General features: G+C 42.4%; 2 protein-coding genes and 1 long non-coding RNA gene across 9 annotated transcripts in view; 2 read left to right on the top strand and 1 right to left on the bottom strand.

The window, feature by feature from the left end:
- The window catches only part of LOC134529848 (chloride channel protein 2), a 207082-nt gene extending 202756 nt beyond the window's left edge, over nucleotides 1-4326 (top strand). For 4 of the 5 annotated variants that reach the window (XM_063364357.1, XM_063364355.1, XM_063364356.1 and 1 more), the window contains 2 exons: nucleotides 527-754; nucleotides 3655-3834. In XM_063364357.1, coding sequence (XP_063220427.1) covers nucleotides 527-754; nucleotides 3655-3834 — 408 coding nt within the window. Of the gene's footprint in view, nucleotides 1-526; nucleotides 755-3654 lie in introns of all 5 variants that reach the window. The other variant, XM_063364358.1, reaches the window with a different exon arrangement.
- LOC134529849 (uncharacterized) lies at nucleotides 1344-3659 on the bottom strand. Its single transcript, XR_010074719.1, has 2 exons — nucleotides 2085-3659; nucleotides 1344-1812 (listed from the first exon to the last, which is right to left on the bottom strand). It is a non-coding gene; the product is annotated as an uncharacterized LOC134529849 (long non-coding RNA).
- Nucleotides 4327-18535: 14209 nt separating the features above from the next.
- The window catches only part of LOC134529845 (kinesin-like protein KIF3B), a 50707-nt gene continuing 45824 nt past the window's right edge, over nucleotides 18536-23418 (top strand). For 2 of the 3 annotated variants that reach the window (XM_063364350.1, XM_063364351.1), the window contains exon 1: nucleotides 18536-18722. The gene's annotated coding sequence lies outside the window, so the exon portion shown is untranslated. The remainder of the gene's footprint in view (nucleotides 18723-23418) is intronic. The other variant, XM_063364352.1, reaches the window with a different exon arrangement.

Raw genomic sequence — 23418 nt, 5'->3', positions numbered from 1 at the left:
GCCTAGACAGGAAAGATGATTCTGTTAAAATAATTTAGTCAACACTATATTACAGAACAGACGAACACAGCGGACTGATGATGAGACAGCACATACACATAACAACAACTTTGTAACTCAGGGACAAACAGACACACATCACGAAGATACTAAACGTATACTCTTGACAACACAATGTCGACAGTACCGACTAACTCAGTAGGCTTCCTACGACGACGGTTTTGTCGCTAGCCCACTCTGCTTGCATGTGCTGTAATATTTTTCTGGCTACATAATTAAGTCCACGGAATGCTGTCTGTTTTCTATGCACTGATCATTTGACTTGATTTGTTTTTGGCTTGTTCTGCGTGCGTTTGTGTATTAATATTTGTTGTCTCTTCTTGGGGTTTTTCCATGACACACTGTGCAGACCATAAAATTGCCATAAATGCATATTTTGGTTGCATGTAGTTGTAACTCGTGAAATTCACATTTTGCAAATATAATTTGTGATCATTGATAAAGAAAAATGCCTACTTCTGTCCAGCCTAGGGAACGTGTGATCGACATGTCCCCAGAAGACCAGAAGAAATGGGAAGAAGAAGAATTGGTGAAAGAGGTAGACTTTGATAAGTGCCACATCGATCCTGCCCCGTTCCAACTTGTAGAAAGGACTTCTCTGCTAAAAGTTCACTCCCTCTTTTCTATGGTGGGCGTTAACCATGCCTACGTGACTGCAATTGGCCGACTGGTTGGAGTTGTTGGCTTGAAAGAGGTAAATGTTTTATTAAATTAGTTAAGAGTATGTAATATATTTGAAAATTTGCACTGTAAAAGGAATAATGTTGAAAATGTCACTTTAAAAATACACCACAAGTAAGTACCTATTTCATGTAATTGAATAGAATATTCTTGCATTTTTATGTTGCTACATTCTAATCCATAGTAATTTTTAGGAGTGGAAACTTGTAACTAGCACTCAGCCTGCATTTAAATGCACGGACATTAAAATATTATATGTTTTGTAGAAGTTTTCTCTATTCACGTTTACAAAACGGACAATGTTACCAGATTTTTGATGGATACCTTTGCAAAAGGCTTATGTACAGTTTTTCCATTCCTATTATGCCAATTAACTAAAAATACTAGAACATTTTTGTCCCAGATCATTTGTATTTTTTATCATCTAATAAACTATGTTTAAATAATTCACTCTTGCCAATTCAGGCCATGTTAGTTGTTTTATGGTTTTCTTTTATTTTAAGCTCTGTTGGCTAAAATATTAATGACATTTTTAAAATGAAAGGCTCAGCATTAAATGTCAATTTGGTAATTAAAGATAAAAAACCAAATGTAGTTAAGAATTTGTTATTAAAGTAGCCAGCATTTTATTGATACACATCATTTACAAGAAGATATTCTTTTTACATCAAATAACCAAACTCATTAATACAAATGTTTCCTATTGTCTGTATCCGGGTCAGTCTTCATTTGAGAATATTTGAGAATTAAAGCACATTTCAAAACTAAATGGTTTGGTCTGACCAAGTCTACATTTAGAGTATATTTTTTGTATATTAAGGCCACAATATTTATAATGCTACGTATAATAACATTAATTAAACAATTGTATTAAAATTTTTTACTCTAATATTGTTTCGTAGTATGATGAATTTCCTAGCATAGGCTTCAGACTGTGGTGCTATGATGGAGTTACGCCACCTTGGATGACATCATGGCCACCATTTTAGATTTCTTTGACCCTGGGGAAGTCATATTAAATGACTTTGACTTAACATTTGAAGTCATGGTCGCTATCTTGTATTCACAAACCTAGAACACCATACAAGACAACTGCTTGACTGAGCAAACTAATATGACTTATTTGGACGGTAATTGATGTGCTTTATGCCTACTATAGAACAATGTCCAGTACGCTGTATGCCTGTCATAAAGCCATACTCAGTGTGCCTTATGCCAAATGTGGGAAAAATTACAGTTTCTTTTTGGTACAAAAGCCTATGAACCACAAGGAATACAAAGGGACTTACTGTGTACACATTTACCCACTATAAGGTCAAGAGCCTCCAAACATCTCAGCTTACCTTACGATACTTGGTATGCTTCAAGCTTTCACTGACACACTATATGACAGAGTAGCGAAAATGCCAAATATATGAATATGCGCCAAGTATCTGCGAACACAATATTATTAACATTCTCAGCATGCAGCATATGTTCACCTTTCCTTAAAACTGTTTTGATAGATTTTCTTGTGTACTTAGGATACCAACGTTACGACACACATATACACACAAATCTACACACATCAAAGAACATATTCGCCCCAAATCGACAAACATCGACGCACATCTATACAAAATCTACACATATCTACATAGATCTGCCAACAAATTGATGCACATTCTCTCTCTCTCTACACACATAATCTATGCAATTAGATTAACACAAAAAACACAAAATTAAAACCCATAAAAAATAAATTGGTGTTTCATATCTTGTCAGACAACACAGTTCGGTACAATTTACATAACAAAAGGAATATGTAAAAACTATTGTTTCGTTATTTTAGTCTTTGATCGTTTTTGTCACATCTTTTTCTGTGTCATGTCATGCCTCACAGGCTATAACGAAGCCACATACGTGCTGTTTAGTTGCTGCTGACTTTAAGAATGGCAGCTGTATTGTGCTAGCAGAAGAATTTGAATACACCATACACAGAGGAATCGTGGGACACGAGAGTAAAATTCAGTTTAACTCTGCAGTCCAGAGTCTGCAAAGTCAAACACTAAAAACTGTGCCCCGTGACAGGATCACATCGAAGTTCTCGAAACCTTGAAATGTTCCGCCACAGTAAGCCTCCTGGTTTGTCTGAGTTACTTTTATTTTGTTCTTCTTATTTGTGTGCATATCTAGTTTTTCACCAATTTGTTTGCTTGGGAGATAATATTTGCATCGTAAATATCTGTTTGCTTGCTCTTGGTTGATTTCCCCTCTTTTTTTCTTCTTTGTTGTGTGTCCAGCTATTTTTGTGGGGTTTTTTGTTTTTTGTTTTACTTGCTTGATTCCTTCTTCAAAATAATTTTTTTTTGACTTGATAACGTCTTATAAATCTATGAATGCCGGCTGCACGCACAAAAAATTGTCACGTTCCGCCTGAGCCGAGCGTGCAAGAACCGGCCAACCACCGTGCGAGAAAATCTTCTATAATATCAAACAGGTTAAGACGGGCTTTTTAACTAATTGTTCGTGATTATATTTAAACAAATTATTTGAATTAAATTTGCAAAAAATGTAAATAATATTTGAAAATTAAAAAATATGCAATTTTTCATCAATGTTTTCTTATGACGTTATCACGTAAAATTATCGTCCGTAAACCGACTTACAGACAACCCCCCCCCCCCCCCCCCTTTTTTTTTGTTTAAAGAAAATCTTGGCTTACTTTCTCGGTTCTGTATTCTGTACTTATTTATATATTTTATTTGTCAGTCTTGGTTTTCTATGACAACAAAAATTCTTCATTGTAACTTGCCCATGATTTCTCAACAAGTAACTTAGGGACTAGATAAAAAAATGTGCCAGAACCAAATTACTTCCTCCAAGGTATAATTTCAACTTTTTGTGTGTTAAGTATTGTTGATGTTGTTGCAGCTGCGCAAAGCAATTGAAGACTCGAATGCGGGCAACATACCAGCTCCTCAGACGCTGACCACACCCCTCAGCAACAAACTAGAAGTGCCGCTGATAAACAGCACTTCAGGGTCTTCCGTGGACTCTGCGCTTGGCGCCAACACTGATACCGAAGACGAAGAGAATGACTCACGAAAGTGAAACATGTGATATTCAATTTTAGAAAAATACTTTTTTAAAATGAAACGTATTCCAAAAAAAAATCTTCTCGTACAAAAAACTCAAAGCAAAAAACAACTGGCTGGTTACATTTTCTTCATTGTTATTTATTATGAAGATGATTTTATTGTAAACATTGTTATTTATACATCAACAATATTTCAGTTATTTGTTTAGTTTTAAATGTGAAGTGAATTGTTGAAATGTGTTCCTTACTTTGATTGTAGAGTGATAACAAGTGTGTTTTTTAAAACATTGTTTTTTTTTTATTAATATAAATCAGTTGTCACCTTTCATATATAAAATTTAAATGATTGAAGATATTTTACCGAAGATTAATGTACAACTAAAGATTTCATTCTAATACTTTACACATCCCATTAAAATACAGAACATGTATTTCTATAAGAAGGTATTTATAAACTTTGAATAAGCTATGCATTGTTAATTAAAATACAAAATTTTTATACCTCAGAATCATTCATTTCTACATACATTTCTTTTAGATGAGTTTCCTTTAGTTTCTCAAAACGATTGTTGCTTCAAAATTCCTCCAGCATTGGGCTTCAAACAATTTGGGCGAAGGTACAATTTTGGCATCAAATTTACCTTAACAGTTTTCTTCTTTGCATCAAAGCTTACACAAAATTCATAGAGAAATATAAAACAAATTCCCCCCCCCCTTTTTTTTCCCCCCAGAAAATTTCCCTTCATTCATCAAAAAAAAGCTAGGCAAAACCAAAACCACATTTTCATAAAACATATACAGTACAACCCTGTTATAACATTCTCCAAGGGACCAACATAAAAAAATGTTATAAGCAGGAAATCATCTTCACTTTGTAAAAATTACACGTGGATTGATTAAATTAAAAAGTATAGGTAAAACAACACAAAATACAGGAGTATTACACTAAGTACAGCAATAGAGTGGAAAATTGGTTAATTTTATTTATAGATAATACCTAATAATATGCTAAAGAAAAAAAAATGTTTTGTACAATACAGTTCAGAGTCGAAACAGAAATATTCAACTCTTTTGCAATCACAACACACGTTTTGTTGGGGTTCCTGTCCACTTGGTTAATAAACTGAATTTTTTCAGCTACAGAATATATTTTCGCTTATATTTATCGGCCATCATAACCGTACAAAAACCTGAATAAAATTTCAATACGGCGTATTTAAATACGACCGTGACTACAATACGTAAAAAAATAATAATAATTACGGTAAAGGTTAACCACAAACAAAAGCCGTGAATATATCCATAGAACAGTTAACCATCTCAAGGTGTTAAACCTTTGAAACAAAAACCAGCACCATAGAGTATAGTAGCAGTTTCCGACCATGTATCAGTGCACAAAATGTGCATCATAAGTATTAAGGAACAAGTCATAGGCTAACAAGCGCGAACAGGACGCCATATTGATAGTCGATCCGGTGCAAGTTGTGGAGTGCGTGTGTACCACGTCTATGGTGAACTACTCAAATGTAAACATCTGATGTTTGTATATGCGTGCTGTATTTTCTAGCTATGGTTTCGCTCTAAATTATGACTTTGAAGGAAGGGATACCGCAAATTGTGGCAGTTATCAAAGTAAATTTGAACGTTAAAGGCGGGAATGTAGAAGTTTTAATATTGTTATAGGCGGGAAATTAAAGCATTGTGATAAATGGAGAAATTACGGGACCATGAAATTATGGTGTTATAGGCGGGAAAATGTTAAAAACGGGAATGTTATAACCGGGTTGTACTGTAGTTATCTTGGGAAACATGACCAAACTTTAGCTCTCAGTATGTTGAGGCATATATATACACACATATTTATTTATTGATTTATTTATTTATTGGTGTTCAGATATTGCAGGGAATAAAGTGGTTTTAATACATAAAATCTAATCACCTGGCCCGAAATTCACAAATTGCACTGTGTACGCACAAAGTGTTATTTGCTGTTGGGTCAGAAACAAAAGAACATTAAAATACCAGTATTCATCCATTACTTGTATGCTATCTCTTTATTAAAAAATTTTAAGGATTGCTAATGAAATTTAAGGCACCTGGGCCCTTAATCAAAGACTTTTTTTTTAAGGATATAAAGGAAGGGCACTAACCCTGGAAGACTCATTTGCATTAAACCTTTATCGTCATTCCTCTGCCATATGTTACCTATTTACATATTTATAGTTAACAAATAATTTACGTATTTATGTTTCAATTACATAAAAAAATTACAGTGCCTATACCAAAATATTCCTAGTCAATCTGCGTGATTACGAGCACAATATTTTTCGTTTAACTCGAATGTCAAAAAAAGAAGAAAAAAAATTCTTAACGGAAATGCAACCCGTCAAAGTTACAGGCACGATCAGAAGCACGCAAATTTGAAACTTCACGCATGTCAGATTGTTACCACTCACCACCTCTGGCTAGCTCAAAATTAGGTATTGAGTGGAACATACGGGTTAGTAGCAGGTCACGAAAAAATTTAAAAGCAATGTTCAATGTATTACCTGGTTTTTTTATTCATGTAAAATTACAATATATTTCGCACAAACAGAATAAATATTAATTATATTTGCATTAAAAAAAATGATAAACCCTGGAGCCATCGCCCGACCACGGCGTGCTCGGCTCGCCGCCCGAACAACAACTGCTCGGGCTGGTGCTCGGACAATGACTACTCGGCCCGGTGCTCGGACAATGACTACTCGGTCCGATGCTCGGACAATGACTACTCCGTCCGGTGCTCGGACAATGACTAAATTTTACAGCCTTCCTTCCCTTTGTGCGGGCAGTGTCCTGGGCTCGCTGACGTAATTCTCAGCCAATCACGGCGCATAGCAACAGAAAACTTCAACGAAATGCTTACTTCTGTTCCCACGACACAGCAATTTTCTCTCTCTCTCTTTCACACACACTCCCGTGACCGTGACTCACACACCTAGCGTGTGAAACAAAGCCTGGGTCGTGGAAATAATGAAGGAGAATCACGTCAGCTTGCCTTCCCACACATAGAAGCCAGCAAAAAAAAAAAAAAAAAAAAAATTACAAAAAAAAATCTAAGAATTACGTTCCCAATAACTTCTGAAAGGAAAACATTTTACATCCAACCTGAAATTTGACAAAAAAAAATTATAAAAAATTATTATTACTGGATTGCATGGGGAAGGCTGTAATCTGGGTTGTTACAAGATACAATTCCAGCAACCGGGGGGATGCGTGATTGTAGCGTCGTAACATTTAAATGCTCCGCCAGAAGCAGACGACGAGCCCATTGCAGATGTTGATTTAGCCATAAGCATTAGCAACCAGCAGTCTGGTGTACATGTAGGGTTATACAGATATAATAGCCGCTTCTGGCCCTGGTTAAGTGTTGGGTGAGGAGCTGTTCAATGACTGGCTTCCATCTTAGATTTCAGTGTCAAAATTTATTTTTCGCAAAAACGTCTCAAAAATTCTCAAAATGAATTCCCCCCCACCACCACCAAAAAAAAAAAAACTATTTAATAGTCCTCAAAATTACACAGAAATGTACTATTTCAAGGGGAAAATTCTCATTTTAAGTGTGTAAAATGCCCATGTTCAGGGTAATTTTTTTTTTTTGAAACAATCTAAAGGGGCAGTTTTCCACAGAGAGGCTGATTTTTCTCAGAGGTGCTATTTTCCACAAAAGGACCCATTTGAAGTAGTGAATCTGACCAATATATAAAGCATTTAAAAATACGTAAAACAGTAAATGAAAATAGTAATTAGAAAACTATTTTAAAAGCAAAACAGTGGTCTACAGGAAGTCATGACAACTGTATTGGCTGCCATATTTTATTCTCTTTTGAACCGCTTAAAATTCAAAACATTTTGTAAGACTTTTACTAAATACAAGACAAGTGTCCGAATAATTATTCATTCCTTCATAACCAAAAGGCATCCTGTATGCCCATTCACGGTGTACATTATGACCACGACCAGGTTACTACAAGCACTAACCTGTTGTGTTCGGCGACATTGTGGTGTCAGTGCGGACTGTACCTGCCGCCATGGGGGCGGCCGAGGTGGGCGGAGGCGGCGGCAGTGCAGCGACATTTCCAAGGTGGCACGCGTGGCGGGCAGAGGTGGCGTGGCGCCTTCATGGGCTGCTCCTGTCGCCATGGGGGCGATCGAGGTGGGTAGCGGCGGCGGATGGCGTGGTGCCTTTGTGGACCGCACCTGTCGCCATGGGGGCGGCGTGATGGTCATGTCATGGTACAGAACTGCTTCGGCGGCCTGCTGGCTGTCTGGAAAGGACGGCGATGCTGCCCAGGTGTGACGCAACGCCGCACCAGTAGCTTTCTCAGCAGGCGGTGGTGGCGGCGTCGGGGGCGGCGTGTGGAGCGGCATCACGGCCGCGACGTGCAATGGCGTTGCATCAGCAGTCTTGAAGTGCGTTGTCTTGCTGACGATGCTGCCCGGCGTTGCACCAGCAATCCACTGGTCAGCTGGAGGCGGCGACGTCGGAGGCGGCGTCTGGGGTGGTGGCGTCGGTTGCAGTGGCGTCTGGGGTGGCGGCGTCGGTTGCAGCGGCATCGGGAGTATTGTCGTCTGAAGCAGTGACATTGTGAGCAACGTGTCGGCGTCCGCACAGTGTGACCGCTCGGCTTTCGTGGTCGTTTGGCCCCAAGGAGTTGTGGAGGTAGGAACTTCTGAGGGCGGCGTCGTGACAATGGCGGCAGCGTCTACACACAGCTAAGCTCGGCACCGGTCACACGTAAACCCAAACATCCACGCCTCTTCTCGAGCGACAGGATGTAAACACTCCTCGTGCCATAGATTCCCGCACTTCTCGCAGAACCACCCATCAGGTGTCCCGCCGGGGCATGAATGCGCACCGCACATCGTAATGCCATACGCCCGGTATTCGAAACAAAATCCACATTCATAATTTGAGAAGTGAATGCAACTATTGCCTGGCTCTGGAAAGTCTGCGTTGGCCCAGGACTCATACGCCTCTTGGAAGTCGTTCATGTTTGTAGCGACGTGCGGCCTCTGTCTCGTGGTCGCGGCAGACCGATCTCAGCGACGGCTCGGAGCGACTCTCCCAGGTGCGAGCAGGATCCCGTTCCACTCTCGACTCCAATTCGTCTTGTCTCACGGTAATCCGCACCACTCGCAATCACTATCTTCCTGTCGCTATCTTTCCGGTGTAGCCGCCCGGCTTTTGTTACGCGCCAGCGCCGTGGGAGGCATCGCAACTCGATCCGCTGCTATCTTGTCGCGCTGCCCTATCGCGCCGCCCTGTCGCGCCGGCTTCCGCTCGCAGCTGCGTCTCCCACGCTCGGCCCTGCCGTGCCGCGTCTCTGCCCGTCTCGCTCAGAATTTAATAAAAGTTTCATAAAAATGTAGAGCATTAGTTTATTATGAAACTGGCCCCACGTTGGGCGCCACTTGTCGTAGTCACGGATATCACCCCCGTGATGCTGGTTGCGTCTTATTCTCAGGTGGGGTTCAGGCCTCGTGGCAGGGGAAATTATCACTATCCGTACTAAATTGACAGTTCAACAGTTTGAATGCAAGTATTTAATGAGCCCTTCACACAGTCTCTTTACATGGGCTGTCCGCGGCACAACACCCGTCCCTCTGCGGAGTGAGACTCGGCTGCACGTGTTTGGGTTGGGCAGGCGCCGAGTGCGAGCTGCCCCCGTGGTCTCGTGTGCGTACGTTAAAGAACCCTTGATTGCCCCTTTTAAATGATAGCGGTGGAAAAGGTAAATTTGAATGACGGCGCTTGAGACATAGAGTCCATCTCTCTACGGTAAGAACGGGCCCGCTGATACGCGCAATGTCTAGTCACAAAACAAAAACTGATTAATAATTTTAAACTAGTTACAATGACGACTTGCGGCATAACACACGTGGTCGCGAAATCTCCACTCCCCAGACTCGATCTCACCCGTCGTGGCCCTGCGACTCTCGTCTCAGCCCACATCTGCCTCGTTCAGCCGCCAGACTCCTACTCCTCTCTCCACTGCCGCGAGTCACCTCTCTGTGCCCCTCCTACCCCCACTCCGCGACACGTGCAGCGCTCGGAGAGATTCCGGGTGTTGGCCACGGCTCTATCGCCTGGTGAACAAAATTACATAATTATTTCACAAAGTTTTTAGAAAAACATATAATATTAATATTACGAAATATTACGTAAAAAAATAATACATAAAAATTATATTAAACATTACACATTGTCGTCGTCCGTCCGAAGGCCATAAAGCCCGGCCTCCACCCGCCAGTATTAAACCCCGCAAACGGAACGCAACCCTAGCCCAGTTCACGTGAGACAAGCGAGCCGTCGACGTCGGTGAGTGTTTTCACATATTACGCCCATATGACAACTCCGCCAAACAGTTCTTATACATCATTAATTACTGTGACTAATTAAGTGATTTTTAATTAACAAAACAACCCTTAAGAGTGAAAGTGCATCGTAGGGGTGCAGCGGTTTTCCCCGTGGGAAACCGCAATTAATAAACGTCCGGAACATCCCTTGCGGCCTTCCGCCAATAATTAACCACAGCATAAATCAACCTAATTCACCTCCCTGTTTTTACTTACAAATAGCCACTGGAGTAGCCAACAAGTGACAGACAGTCTCCAGCTTGACTTTTTATTTTCAAATAATATTAATCACAATTTTATTATGTATTATTATTATAGGCCTTCCGCCAACTAATTAAGAAAGATGTCATCAAGTTACGAGGGTTCTAGAAATAATGTCTAGTTATAATTATAAATTTGGAATAACGGCACATTAGAAAATCGGCGCGTCATGACGGGCCCCCCCCCCACGCTTCCTTCTCAAGCTGGCACAAAGCGGCAGTAGAGTTTTACTCACGGGCCGGGGCGGACGTGTGATCCCGCGGGGAGACTTCAACTTTTGTGCTCCTGATTCTTCATACTGGTAAATATCATAACTCATTAAAACCTCTTTTTCCTCTCCGCACGTGCCCCCATGCCCTTTTCCGGTGCAGGGCTTAACCCGGCCGCATTAATTTTTGCTCGTCGTGCAACAACGGTTCGCGACGTAGTCACTTAACGGTCCGGGCCGACTCCCGCGAACAGAACTTAATATAATTCGTCGAGCATATGCCTGCCGACTACAAACTTAAAGACTTGTCTCTTAATATTACGTTTGTGGGCCCGCGACTCACACAGATGAGCCCGGGCACGAAGCTAGTTCCAGTTTATCACGGGAGTGGCCGTTAATCCACTCGAACTCTTCGACGACCCTCAAACCCATGTAGGGATCTTATTTGCGAGTGCCGCAACGTAACACGTAATTAATTATTCAGTACGAGTGTGTGTAGTGCAAGCGTATTTTGTCAAGTGTAATTGTGTAACTTGTGCCCATCCACACTCTGTGAGATGCGGAATTAAAATCAACAACTATTTACCGTTTTCTTTATTTCGTAGACGCCTCCCGAACAAGTAGGAAACAGTCCTCTACACTGTTTAGGGCCAGTGCGTATTAAAAGCAGGGACTCCCTCCCACCATCAACAGCCGCCGATCCTAGTGGAACACGCAGGGGCAAAAACCCACGACCACCTCGGTTAATCCTCGAATTAACCTGGCGCCCGCCGGAGATTTCATTAGAGCCACTGAAAACCACTAGGACCACCCCGGGTCTCGATCACGAGACTGCGGGTGACGGCAATATTAAACATATTACATATCAAACACTAAACATATAAGTATGTTCTTAACACTAAGGGCCGTATTCCAAGACACAAAAATAAGGGTTTAGGTGTTGAATATGCAATACCTGTACCCTAACCATATGCCAAGTGCACGATAGGACACGGCCAGTCCCTTGTTTTTAGGCCACTGATTTTTGGTGTCCTATCTGTTGCCGATTTGATCCATAACTGTATATATATAATTTTTTTCCTTTTTAATGAACTTAAACAGAATTTTTACGATTACAATTCCCCCCCCCCCCTTAATAACTTAAAAAACAGAAAACATAAATACGGCCAAAGTTCATCGTTTATTCTTGTACAACCAAAATTAAATATTTTATTTCACATTATAATTCCATAGTTTTAAAAAATAAGCTAAAATTATGATGGATTCCACGAAGTACAACTGTTTATAGCCTCGCACAAGTCCTTGTTTATTAAAACGGCTGCCGATCTGATACCTTACAGGGGTTCAGTTAGGACACGTTTTGGAATATGACGTTAGGGTACGGCAGTTGCCCAACAAGGCAGTGCATATTCGCTACCTTACTTAAACGTCTTGGAATACCGCCCTAACACATTATCACACTGCACGGGGCAGGGGTGGATGAGGGGCTGACGAGGCATAACGGCCTGAAGGAGCTGGGGAGACACTTGGTCGACGTCAAAGTAACTAAGTGCGGTATTCCAACACATTTGGGTAACATAGCAAATAAGCATTACATTGTTGGGATTCAACTATAAACTAACTTGCAGATCATATTCCAGAATGTGTCCAAACATAATCCCTGTTAGGTAACGAAAAAGCAACCGTTTAAATAAACTGTGCCCTGCATGAGGCTAGAAACTTATTTCAATCAAATTTGGCAGATGTTTGGCAACCATCATTATATTTGCTACGCCAAATTTCGTACAGATAGCAGCACTATTGACCAAAATAAATGGTGTAATTTTAATTTTTTGAAGTACTTTTAAAGTTGCCATTAAGCCCCCTAGGTGAACATAACGACTTAATAAAAAAAATTTTTTTTTATCCTCCAGAATTTTATAGTTACGTTGATGGAACTGATAGTACGCGATTACACTGGTACAACAAGTTAACAATATTTTAGTCTTTTGAAAAGCCTCTGGGAAATGATCCATCCTAAATGTTTATTACATAGTTTTCTCCCACCTTATTGTCCGACGCGTCCGTTTAGTTTTCCTGCGAAGCGTTGCGGAATGTTGCGGCCCTTGCAGCTGATGGAGACGTCATCCTCTTGGTCACCCCAATATGACCATCACCATGGATGGACGGCGTCAGCGTAGCCCAATCGGCAGCAACTCCTTCTGCTACAATATGCATAGCCGGGTCACTGAAGAGCCGATCACCCCTTTTCAGGCTTCCTTGTCGACCGGTTATGTTTCTGCTGCCCGAGGGACCCTCGATTGCTGTCCCCTCCAAGTCTCTTAGCCCTTCACTGCAGGCTCGCCGAGACTTCCAGCACATCGCGTAACGTCTACCGCCTGACCACTCCGTCGCTCCTCTGGCACCTTCACAGTCCTCGCCGCTCACCACCGCTAGTGGCGCTGCCATCACCTTAGAGGCCGTTTCTGCCCACCGCCGGGTACCTGAGGGGGGCTATTCCCCCCTAACCACTCTGTGCAGTGCAGTGAGTGCTCCGTGCTAGGGACACACCCGCATGCGCCCTAACTTTGCTTCTGGACCGTTTAAGGACGGACATCTTTGTATAATTATTAGTAAATAACTTAACTTGTAATTGTGTATTCAAATAGGGTAGTTATGTGTTTTGTTTGAATCGTGTAGCTTTGTACAGGGGCCGCGCCAGGCCCGCAGTGGACACGTGACCCTCCGTTTCGCTTTCCCCCCTTCCCCCCTCCTTTCGCGCGGCGCTGCGGCCGCGCGGGGCGGGGAGTCGGGAGTCGCCGCTTGGCTGCCATCGAGGAAGGTTCTGTATCGCTGCGCTCCGCGAGTCCATAGGCCCTCTGCCACGCGCGTTGCTAGCTTCGCTACCGTCGTTTCGGCTAGCTCCCACTTTCGACATCTTCAGTCACGGAGTAGTGCACCTTCGTTGATGACCTGCAATTTGCGTTCGTTCACGGCGTGGCGGGGGACGTGTCCCGTAACATCGTTGTGGGTCAGGCGCGCTCAGGGAAAAGGACTAAATAAAACATCTTGTAGACTAACAGCAGACGTTTCCTGGTTCGATCTCCACTCCCATACTCCTGCCCTGTTCATCACCTCCCCCTCTCCCCATCTCCCGGTCCCGGCCACAGTAGGCATGAACCCCCACCTCTCACTGAGTTAGTCGGCCGAAATAATTACAACCTAAATTCATAGTCGTACGTCGGGGATCGGGAAGGAGCCACGGCCTGGGGACGACAATTACTCGCCATGTTTTTTAATAATTCTGTGATTTTTCTCAAGTGCTTATGCCATGTTAGTAATGTAATCACAGCCTGGCGCATCGCGGGGCGGGCCTCTCCCATGCCGGCCGATTTCCCCTCCCCTCCTCCACGGCTCGCTAGCGGGCGGGGGACAGCAGTGGTGAACAGGACGCGACAGCGAGCAGACGTGCGCTCTGCTCCGCGCTGCTCGTGAGGCGCGTTTTCTGATCTCGAAGTTCGCCGACAGTGAAACATCACGGGTCGTCTCTGCAGCTGAGCTGCATTCGTTGTATCGCTGAACGTATTCAATCTCACGAGTTTTTCCGGGACTTCACCAGCCTACGTCATAGGCCGTGTAAACGCATCTCTGGACCGCCGAACCGCTCAGTCAGTACGAACATTTATAGGACCTTATTCTTCTTACGTGACGGGCCGCGTACGCACTGCGCATCAATTCAGATTAATCGTAACCGGAACCATTAGCTACGGGGTTACCTCCCCTGTTCGTGTCGGGACGTATTCTAAAGACGAGGCTTATTTCCGGGAGTCCGGGTCGCGGCGGGGAGGGCGCTCGTTCTGCGACGTGCCAGCCAGGCTGCGGCAGGTTCTTTCTGCGTAAATAAAAGAGGCTCGTGGAAACGGACATCACCGAGTTATCCTTGGAGCTGCCTACCGTTCTTCCTTCCCACATAAAATTCCCTCCAGGTCCCGTATTTTCCGGTCCCGGCCACATTGGCCTGAACTCACTCCTCACCGACGAGAGCTACATGGGCAAAACAGGACATTTTCGCAAACAGGAAATTAGGGATCATAGACAGAGGGACGTCAGATTATTTTTATTCTGTACTACATCTTCAAATTTTAAATCCTTTTATTAATTCACCGCTGCCCACGTCGACTCGGCGCGTATTTTGCGGAACCGGGCCTATCCCGACCGTCTTCAGTGTGATACCGCGCTACGTATTGTATCACGGAACGTACGGTACTGGCCGACTCCAGCGTACGTATTTTAAATTAAGGACGCCGTACATACGCCTGCCGGCTGCATTCACGTAAGTGTTTCACCGAACTTAGGAGCCCGCTCATCGAACCCCCCCCCCCCCCCCGCACCCGTTAACTTTCGGCACTGGCTGTCTCCAGTGAGCATCGACCCACGCCCCGCGAGACTGTCGTGGTAACCATTAGTGTCGCGTATTGTTGTGTTTTTTTTTGTGTTGACGTCGTCCGATTGACGACCATCCCTAAGCCCGACCTGCAACCGCCAGTATACTCTCCCGCTAACGGAACGCACCCCTGGCCGTGGCCCACCCGAGTCGAGCGAGCCACCGAGCCGAACGGCCAAACCAGACATTATTATTATAAAGCACACTAAATCCGAGTGGACTAGAGACGAACCACACCCATTCCCCCTCAAACAATTAATTACGAATTTTGCGACCTTAAAGTCTCTTCCAAACGCAGTCATTTAGTTTTTAACATAATGAGGTCAAGCTTGGCGCGGCAGGGGCCGACGCGCCACCGGACGCCATGCCAGTTCCGCAGTTCAACTCGACTCGCGGACCGGGACGGACCTACGTCCCACGGAGAGATCACAACCATTGTCTTCATCGCAAGTAACGTCCGGTAAATATAGTCATTTAGCATAAACCAAACCTTTTTCTATTCACCTCTCCGTGCATGCCCGGTCCGTTTTTTATGGTTCAGGACCTAACCCGACCGCGTAAACGTAAAGACGCCCCGCACCACACCTGGTGCGCAGGGTCGTTCTTCAGCATACGGCACGGGCCGTCTCCCGCAAACCACAGAACTTTCGTAAGGCCACGCACCTTCGCGCTGACCACAAACCCGCAAGGGAAACTTCGCCAAGTTTAGTGGCGGTGCGTGTACCACCCAGTGGGCACGGCACCCGCGTAGAAACAATCGCTTACGGGACTGGCCGACTCCAGGCACCCACAAACTCTGTGTGCCACGTCAATTGTGCGCGCCTAATTTTCATTAAGGGTACTTTGTTAACGTAATTTTGCGCCACGTCATTTGTGCGCGCCTAATTTTCATTAAGTGTACTTTGTTAACGTAACTTTGCACCACGTCATTTGTGCGCGCCTAATTTTCATTAAGTGTACTTCGTTAACGTAACTTTGCGCCACGTCATTTGTGCGCGCCTCATTTTCATTAAGTGTACTTTGTTAATGTAACTTTGCGCCACGTCATCTGTGCGCGCCTCTCTTGCATCAAGTGTACTTGGCCTGTATACTGTTACCCGAGAAACCAGTGCCACGAAACATTGAACATATACCGGCCTGCACCCCGCAACGGACAAGTAGCCCTCAGGGGCATGTCTGTGCTCAGTAATTGTATGGTGTGACGTCAATCCCTTGAATAAAGGCACGTCGCTACTACGGCAATCCCACGCATTCTTCTTTAACGTAAATTCCCAAGCAATACCGCCGACGGTTCTAGCGGACCACGCTGGGGCAACGAACCACGAACCCCCATTGGTTAGAAACCGAGCTAGCCTGGCGCCCTCCCGGAACATAAAACGTTAACCAGACCAGCCACCCCGCTAGAACTCGCGCCCGGACTCGAACACGAGACCGCAGCCGACGGCAGTGTTAATTGTGTAACCGCTAGACGTCGCCAAGTGTTGGTGAGAGTGTTTTGTAGCGGGACTAAATTAAAGGTAATTCTCACCAACTCGTGTACACTAATTTTCCGTAGTCTCCCGTCCTCCACACGGCCAAGCGGCCTTCACAGTCAAGGGAGAGCCATTCAGGTTAGATTCCAGCCGTGTACCTGGCGGGGCACGCGGGGGCAGAGTACCCACGACCCAACATCAACGACCTAGCAGTCCGCTAGCCTGGCGCCCCTCCGGACAACAGCAGCATCGCGACGCCCATAGCGCCCGTCAGGTACCCCCGGACCTTTCACAGAGGTCGGGTGACGGCACCAGGTGCTACATTATAATTGGGCACCTGGAACGTGATTTAACTGATAATAAAATAAATTAAATTAATATAAGTTTTTTGTGCGCCGACTCACAAAGAAGAGAAAGTTTCTCTTCCTTGCGAGGCGGCCATGTTCGGCAGTCTCTAGAACACTCCTAACCGCGTCCCACGAGACTGCCATGGCAGGTTCATTGTTTGAGATTAGTGTCGTGTGTGTTCTGTATGTAACGTATGTTCATGTACTGTACAACGACTCAGACGCTGCATAGCACATTAGCATAAACTGCCGTCGTCCCGGTAACGGAGGCTGCGTTAGCGGGTGAGCCTAGTAGGGAATTCGGCTGGTGTACCTACTGTTCGATCCGGATGGGCACCAGGCTAGCTTGCAGCTAGGCCACGGTGGGTGTGGGTCGTCAGCCCCTGTGCAGCTCACTAGGCTCGCCGGCGGTGCGGAGTTCGCGTTCGGAAAACACTCACATATGTCACTACTCACGTCTCACGTCTCGCGATCTCACATCTCCCGGTGTCTCACAGGGTTACACGTCCGTCCTGGGTCGTGCGCGGGCGAAGACTGACTAGCGATGGTGACTGCGCAGAGGAGGGGTGTGAGGATGCGTTCCGCCAGCGGGGGCTGGTGCTGGCGGGGTGGGGACCGAGCTTTACTGTCCACGGAGGTACGATGTCAAAACATAAATCAACGTAACCGGTGTTGCGTACAATTATTTCGTGCCACCCTGTCCTCCACACGGCCGAGCAGCCTCAGGGGATTTCAGGGTAGACTTCAAGCCGTGTACCTGGCGGGGCACGAGGGGGCAGAGTACCCACGACCCACCATCTACGGCCTAGTGTCTCACTAGCCTGGCGCTCCCCGGACAACAGCAGCACCGCGACGCCCGTAGCGCCCGTCAGGTACTTCCCAGGTCCTCCACAGAGGCCGGGAGACGGCACTTTTAAGTGTACAAATTATATTCCAAGTCTATTTCGCTATCATTAAGGTTCATTTGACATATCAAAATGCTTGGTTCGTAACCCCAAAATCACAAAACTCACAATATACAAGTTAATGGTTTCTGATGCAGTTCAACCATCTGGGTGAAATCAACGAAAAAGTGAGCTCTGCGCATTCGCGCAATTTGGACAATAGATCAGAATTGGATAGGGTACCAAATTTCGTTTCCTGAACATATGGAACTGGCTGTGCTCTATCGTGCACTATAAATATGGTTAAGATACAGGTTGGCACATCAACACCTATAACCTCATTTTTGTGTCCTGAAATACCGACTTAGTCCTAATACAAGATTAAATTATATTTAATTAAAAATACTCCTAGACAGTAATATTGGATCTATTGTGGTTAGAAATAAATAAATAAATGTTAAAAATCTCAAACTAAGATACAATATATTTATAGCCTTCAACATGGAATTAGTAAAACAAGCACTACTAAAATAGATCACGAACCCAAATAGCTTTTGAAACGCTTTCAGATTTTATTAAATACTATTTTTGAATAGAATACGTCAAACTTTTAAAGGGGTAAATTCTATATTTGTTCGTTACGTGAGATAGGATAACGTTATTTTGTTCGGCTCAAAAGTTTGTGTTTACACAACTTACGTGGGTGGTCTTTCTCACGATTAATCTCTGATGTTTGGTTAATTAGATGTCTGCTATATTCTATTGGGAACATAAACGTCAAATCGAAGTTACGAGACTGTAAAAGTTCGCGTTTAACAATGTAACGGAGATAGATGAAGACTATAAATTAGCAGATGTCTGGAAACTAATTTATGTGTCTTTAAGGGATAGCTGGAAACGGAACCGTAAGTTAATGATTTTAAAATCTTGTACATGTAGTAATTGTGTACATTCGAGGTATTCATTTGGAATCAGGAATAATATGCTTATGAACGGAATTGTAGTGCACTAGGTAAATTCCTATATTGGCGGCTATTCCTTGGTAAAAGAAAATTACGAAAATTTTATTGTTAACGCTACACCTGTTGCTTTTTTTCCCCCGATAACAGCATTTTCAAATTCCTTCAGAATTCTCGAGTGAGGGCACGGCCATGAAGTGAAGGGAAAGGATAAGGTCAACGCATTAAAAACCAGGAAAAATATTTATTGGTAAATTATTAATATTGCCCTAACAAACGTGAATGCAATGTTGATTTTACAGCAACATTTTCGATATGCTGAACCACAAGGTGGTCTTTCCACTAAAAGGTTTCCTAAAACATCACGCAAACAGGATTTTTGATGTATTAAATTAAAATTGCAAGCATTATTTACAATAAATTCACTTATTTAAGACTTTGTTTCAGATGTATACCATTGCTGGTTTACACTTTATATATTGGAGGAAATTGGAAGAATGGGCAAAGAAAAAATGGATACACAAACCAACAGAAAACAAAATTGATCAGCTGATGTAAAATGTATTGATAGCACATATAATGCAGTGGAAGGAATTAGTCAAAAAAATATCAGAGCACATACAAATACAGTGGGTTGACAATTACGAGTCAGTTGCGACAAAACCTTGGTAACACAGTGACAACAGAGAAACCCAACAATGATACTCTCATAATATTTGAGCAGCACAACAACAATACAACAATCCACAGTCAAACCCAGCAATGAAAATAAACAGATATTCAGAAGACAGTCACTGATGGCAGACTCTGAAAAACAGGGGTATATTTGTGTTTGTCCCCTCTCTACTGGTGTTGCCAATGATAGGTGAGCACTCACCTTATAGGCCGAACACCTAAGCTCTTAGGTATATAATAAATATATTGATTTCCTAAAGTAGCAACTTCTCTGTAAAAAAAAAATATATATTCAGAATGAATTCTTTCTAGTAAGTACTGTTAATTAATGGGTACATTTCTGTGTCATATATCCAAGTTTATCCCTGGGTTCTGTACCTGTACATTGCTCCCGTGGTTCGTGATGCGAGGGAAGTGTATGTGTGGAAGGGGCAGGGGATAAAGGGGGCTGAAGAGTACAAGTACCTGGGGGTGACCACATGAATCAGCGGGTGGTGAGTAAGGGTAGGAGGGCGCTGCAGGGGGCAGGGAGAAGCCACACTCCGCACTGGTCAGGCCAGTGATCTGCGACCCCTACCTGGTGACTGGGGTAAGGGAGCTGGAGAAGGTGCAGCTAGAGCAGCGAGGTGGGTGATGAGTATGTGGAAGAGAAGGAAAAGGGAATGTTCGACAGATGATTAAGGAGCTAGGGTGGGAAGCATGAAAAAGGAGGAGAAGGGTGGAAAGGTTTGTCAGACTGTATAAGGTGATAAAGGGAGAGGGAGGCTGGAAGCGGCTGGGGACTAGGATACACAGAGGTGGGTTTAAAGGTTGGAGAGATCATGGGTGGAAGCTCCATAGGAACTGGAGGCGAACGGAAAGGGGTAGGAATGCTTTTCGTGGCAGGACAGGAAGGGAGTGGAATGCAATGGGTTGGATGAACAGATTACCCCAGGGGTGAAAGATGCAAAGGATCTGAGGAGAATGCTACGAGGAGGAAAGTGAGTGAAAAGGGAGAACTCCTTGTCACCAGGTGAAAGCCCATGTTTTGAGCGTAATAGTCAATTAAATTCAATTTGTAAGTGAATATATCCTGGACATTACAAAAACTTGTGATATAACAATGAATTATGGTTGGAAGTTAAATATGAGAGAAAAAATTTCCACAAACCTGACAAAATATATTGTATTGTGATTTTCAAGTTTTTGTTTGGCCACAATTTTTCTATGAACTAAATTAAAACATCAAACATCATGCACTACAGGCTATAGGATTCTATCGGGATACGGAACAAACAAACAAACGTAGGTACAAGATGTGACGAATGCACCAAATGATAGTGCATTTAAAATTGAAGGCAACTCCATCCATTGATGAAGTTCAAAACTGAACTGTTATTAGCGCCGTTAGTTCGCTAGCCGCCATGAGCTCCACTAAGCGGAGGGGAAAGATAGAAAGTTGCCAATCCTTACTCTATGACTGTGTGGAGGATACAGAGAATTGACATACACTGTTTGTATGTCAATGACCTATGATTTTCTCTTATAAAATTAATGCATGGCAAACCCATGGCGATCGGTTGAACGATGTAGAGTTAATCCGTTGCAGTGCCATCAAGTGGAGAGTTAACAAAAAAATGGATAGCATAGAAACCTCCATGAAAAAAACACTTTGATGTGCCAACTTTCATGGTGATCGGTCAAACAGTGTCGTAGTTTATCAACTTCATGTACACCAACATCCATTTCATTCTTCAGTGGCATTTGCAAATTTTGAAAATATAGTTTAGTGTTAGTTTGTCTTTCTACTGCAGTACTGGGCATTGCCCGGGCTGAACACAGGGTGATTTATTATCCGCGAATTAAAACAAACTGGATAGCGCTGTAAGACAGTGTGTTGGACATAGAGAAATGACACACAACTGCTGTTTGTCTATGACCTATGATTTTCTTTTTGCCCTTGGCGACTGGTTGAATGGTGCAGAAGTTAATGCGCTGAAGTGTCATCTAGTGGCGAGTTATAGAAAAATGGATATCGCTAAAATATTCTCCATGAAGAAACACTTCTATGGGCCAACTTTTATGGCGATCGGTCAAACGGTGTTGGAGTTTATCAACGTCATATATACCAACATCCTATTTTATATATATATATATATATAACCAGTAAAATTACAGCTAAGAGGCTTTTCAAAATAAAATACTTAAACATTAAATTTTAATTACACAAATATTACCAAGCATAAAATACAAGTATGAAAAACTAGGTCACCACAACCTTGAAGGTTGTAATTAGCTGATATATTGTGTTACTGAGATAACATATTATTTATTATTTTAAAAAATTATTTTAAAAGCTGGAAAGGGCAGGGTTTTGCAACGTTACAATTGAGTCGAGCCAGAACCCGTTCGTTATGTTTTTAATTTGTTTAATTACCCTCACCAGTTTCACACTGTCTATGAAACAGACATTTGTGAAAAAATACAATACCTACATTTGTTTTTAAAGCTTTGTGGAAGTAAGCCCTCTATTATCAAATTTAACAGCCCAAAGTGAGGCCTTAGAGAGATGTAAAGTTTCTTAATGAATTATTGTTTGTTCATGAGATAGTTAAATTTAACTCTGTCACTAAAGTAAGTTTGATCTTAAGTGGGTCAACTTTGCCCAGGTGTACACGATCCATTGATTCACCTTCATTCTAAAGTATTCGCTCGTATATTCGCGTGTGCAAACATTTAAATCCGGCCCCCAGTAGGACACTTGAACTTTTGTAAAAAATATATATATATATATATATATATATATATATATATATATATATATATATATATATATATATATATATATATATATATATACAAAAGTTCGTGTGTCCTACTGGTGGCCGGATATATATATATATATATATATATATATATATATATATATATATATATACACACACATACAGGGACCGGAAAGTTACTTTTAAAACGTAACTCAGTTACAGTTACAAATACTCCATTGGAAATGTAACCCTGTTACAACTACAAGTTACACTATTGAAAATAAACCAGTTAAAGTTACAGTTCTGAGAAAAGTAACTGTAAGTTACTTTAACAGTTACTTTGTGAAAAACTAAAAATGTGATACGTAATATTGTTATAATTAAAAGCGAATAAAACTTATTGTGTTTAGTAAAGATATATGTTTATTTAAACTGAAAATTTTAAAATAGGTCTTAAATTACATTGAATAATTAGTTCACACTACAAAATTGTTCGCAGCACCACACAACAAGCACTTCACAATAAGGTTATTTTTATCACTCGACCGAACTTCGAAAAAATTAGAATATGAAGGCCACGGCAACGAAAATTCTGGACTGCTTACTCGGCTTCTCGCTTCATTAGATTCTGTCATTGCTTTCGCGCATGTGCACAGGTAGGTTAATTAATTAAACAGCACAGCAGTAAACCCGCGTGTTGCAAATGTTAAATAAATGACAATCAAAATACGAGGGCAGGCTAGCCAACAACAGTTTTACAAGTACAAGCAATACCATCGCAAATAATATGCTTGTCGGTATTTTCGTTCTGGGATTGAAAAAATCAACAAATCATTGTTTGTTCAATAAGAAATACATTAAAAAAATGTAACGCAAGAAGTAACGACAATTATCGTTACCTTAAGGCAGAAAAATGTAATTCAGTTACAGTTACAGTTACTGAAAACTTAATTTATTGCGTTACCACGATCGTTACCATAAAAAGTAACTGTTACAAATAACGTCGTTACTAGTAGCGCGTTACTTCCAGTCCCTGTGTGTGTGTGTGTGTGTGTCTATATATATATATATATATATATATATATATATATATATATGTATATATATATACATATATATATACATATATATATACATATATATATACACACACACACACACATATATAGTTGCTTTTTTGTCTTATTTATTCATAAGGTATCACTAGGTTTTCATTTTGT

This window comes from Bacillus rossius, chromosome 2 (genome assembly GCF_032445375.1).
Source record: "Bacillus rossius redtenbacheri isolate Brsri chromosome 2, Brsri_v3, whole genome shotgun sequence".
Classification (NCBI taxonomy): Eukaryota; Metazoa; Arthropoda; class Insecta; order Phasmatodea; family Bacillidae; genus Bacillus; species Bacillus rossius.
This window is presented reverse-complemented; position numbering and strand designations above follow the sequence as displayed.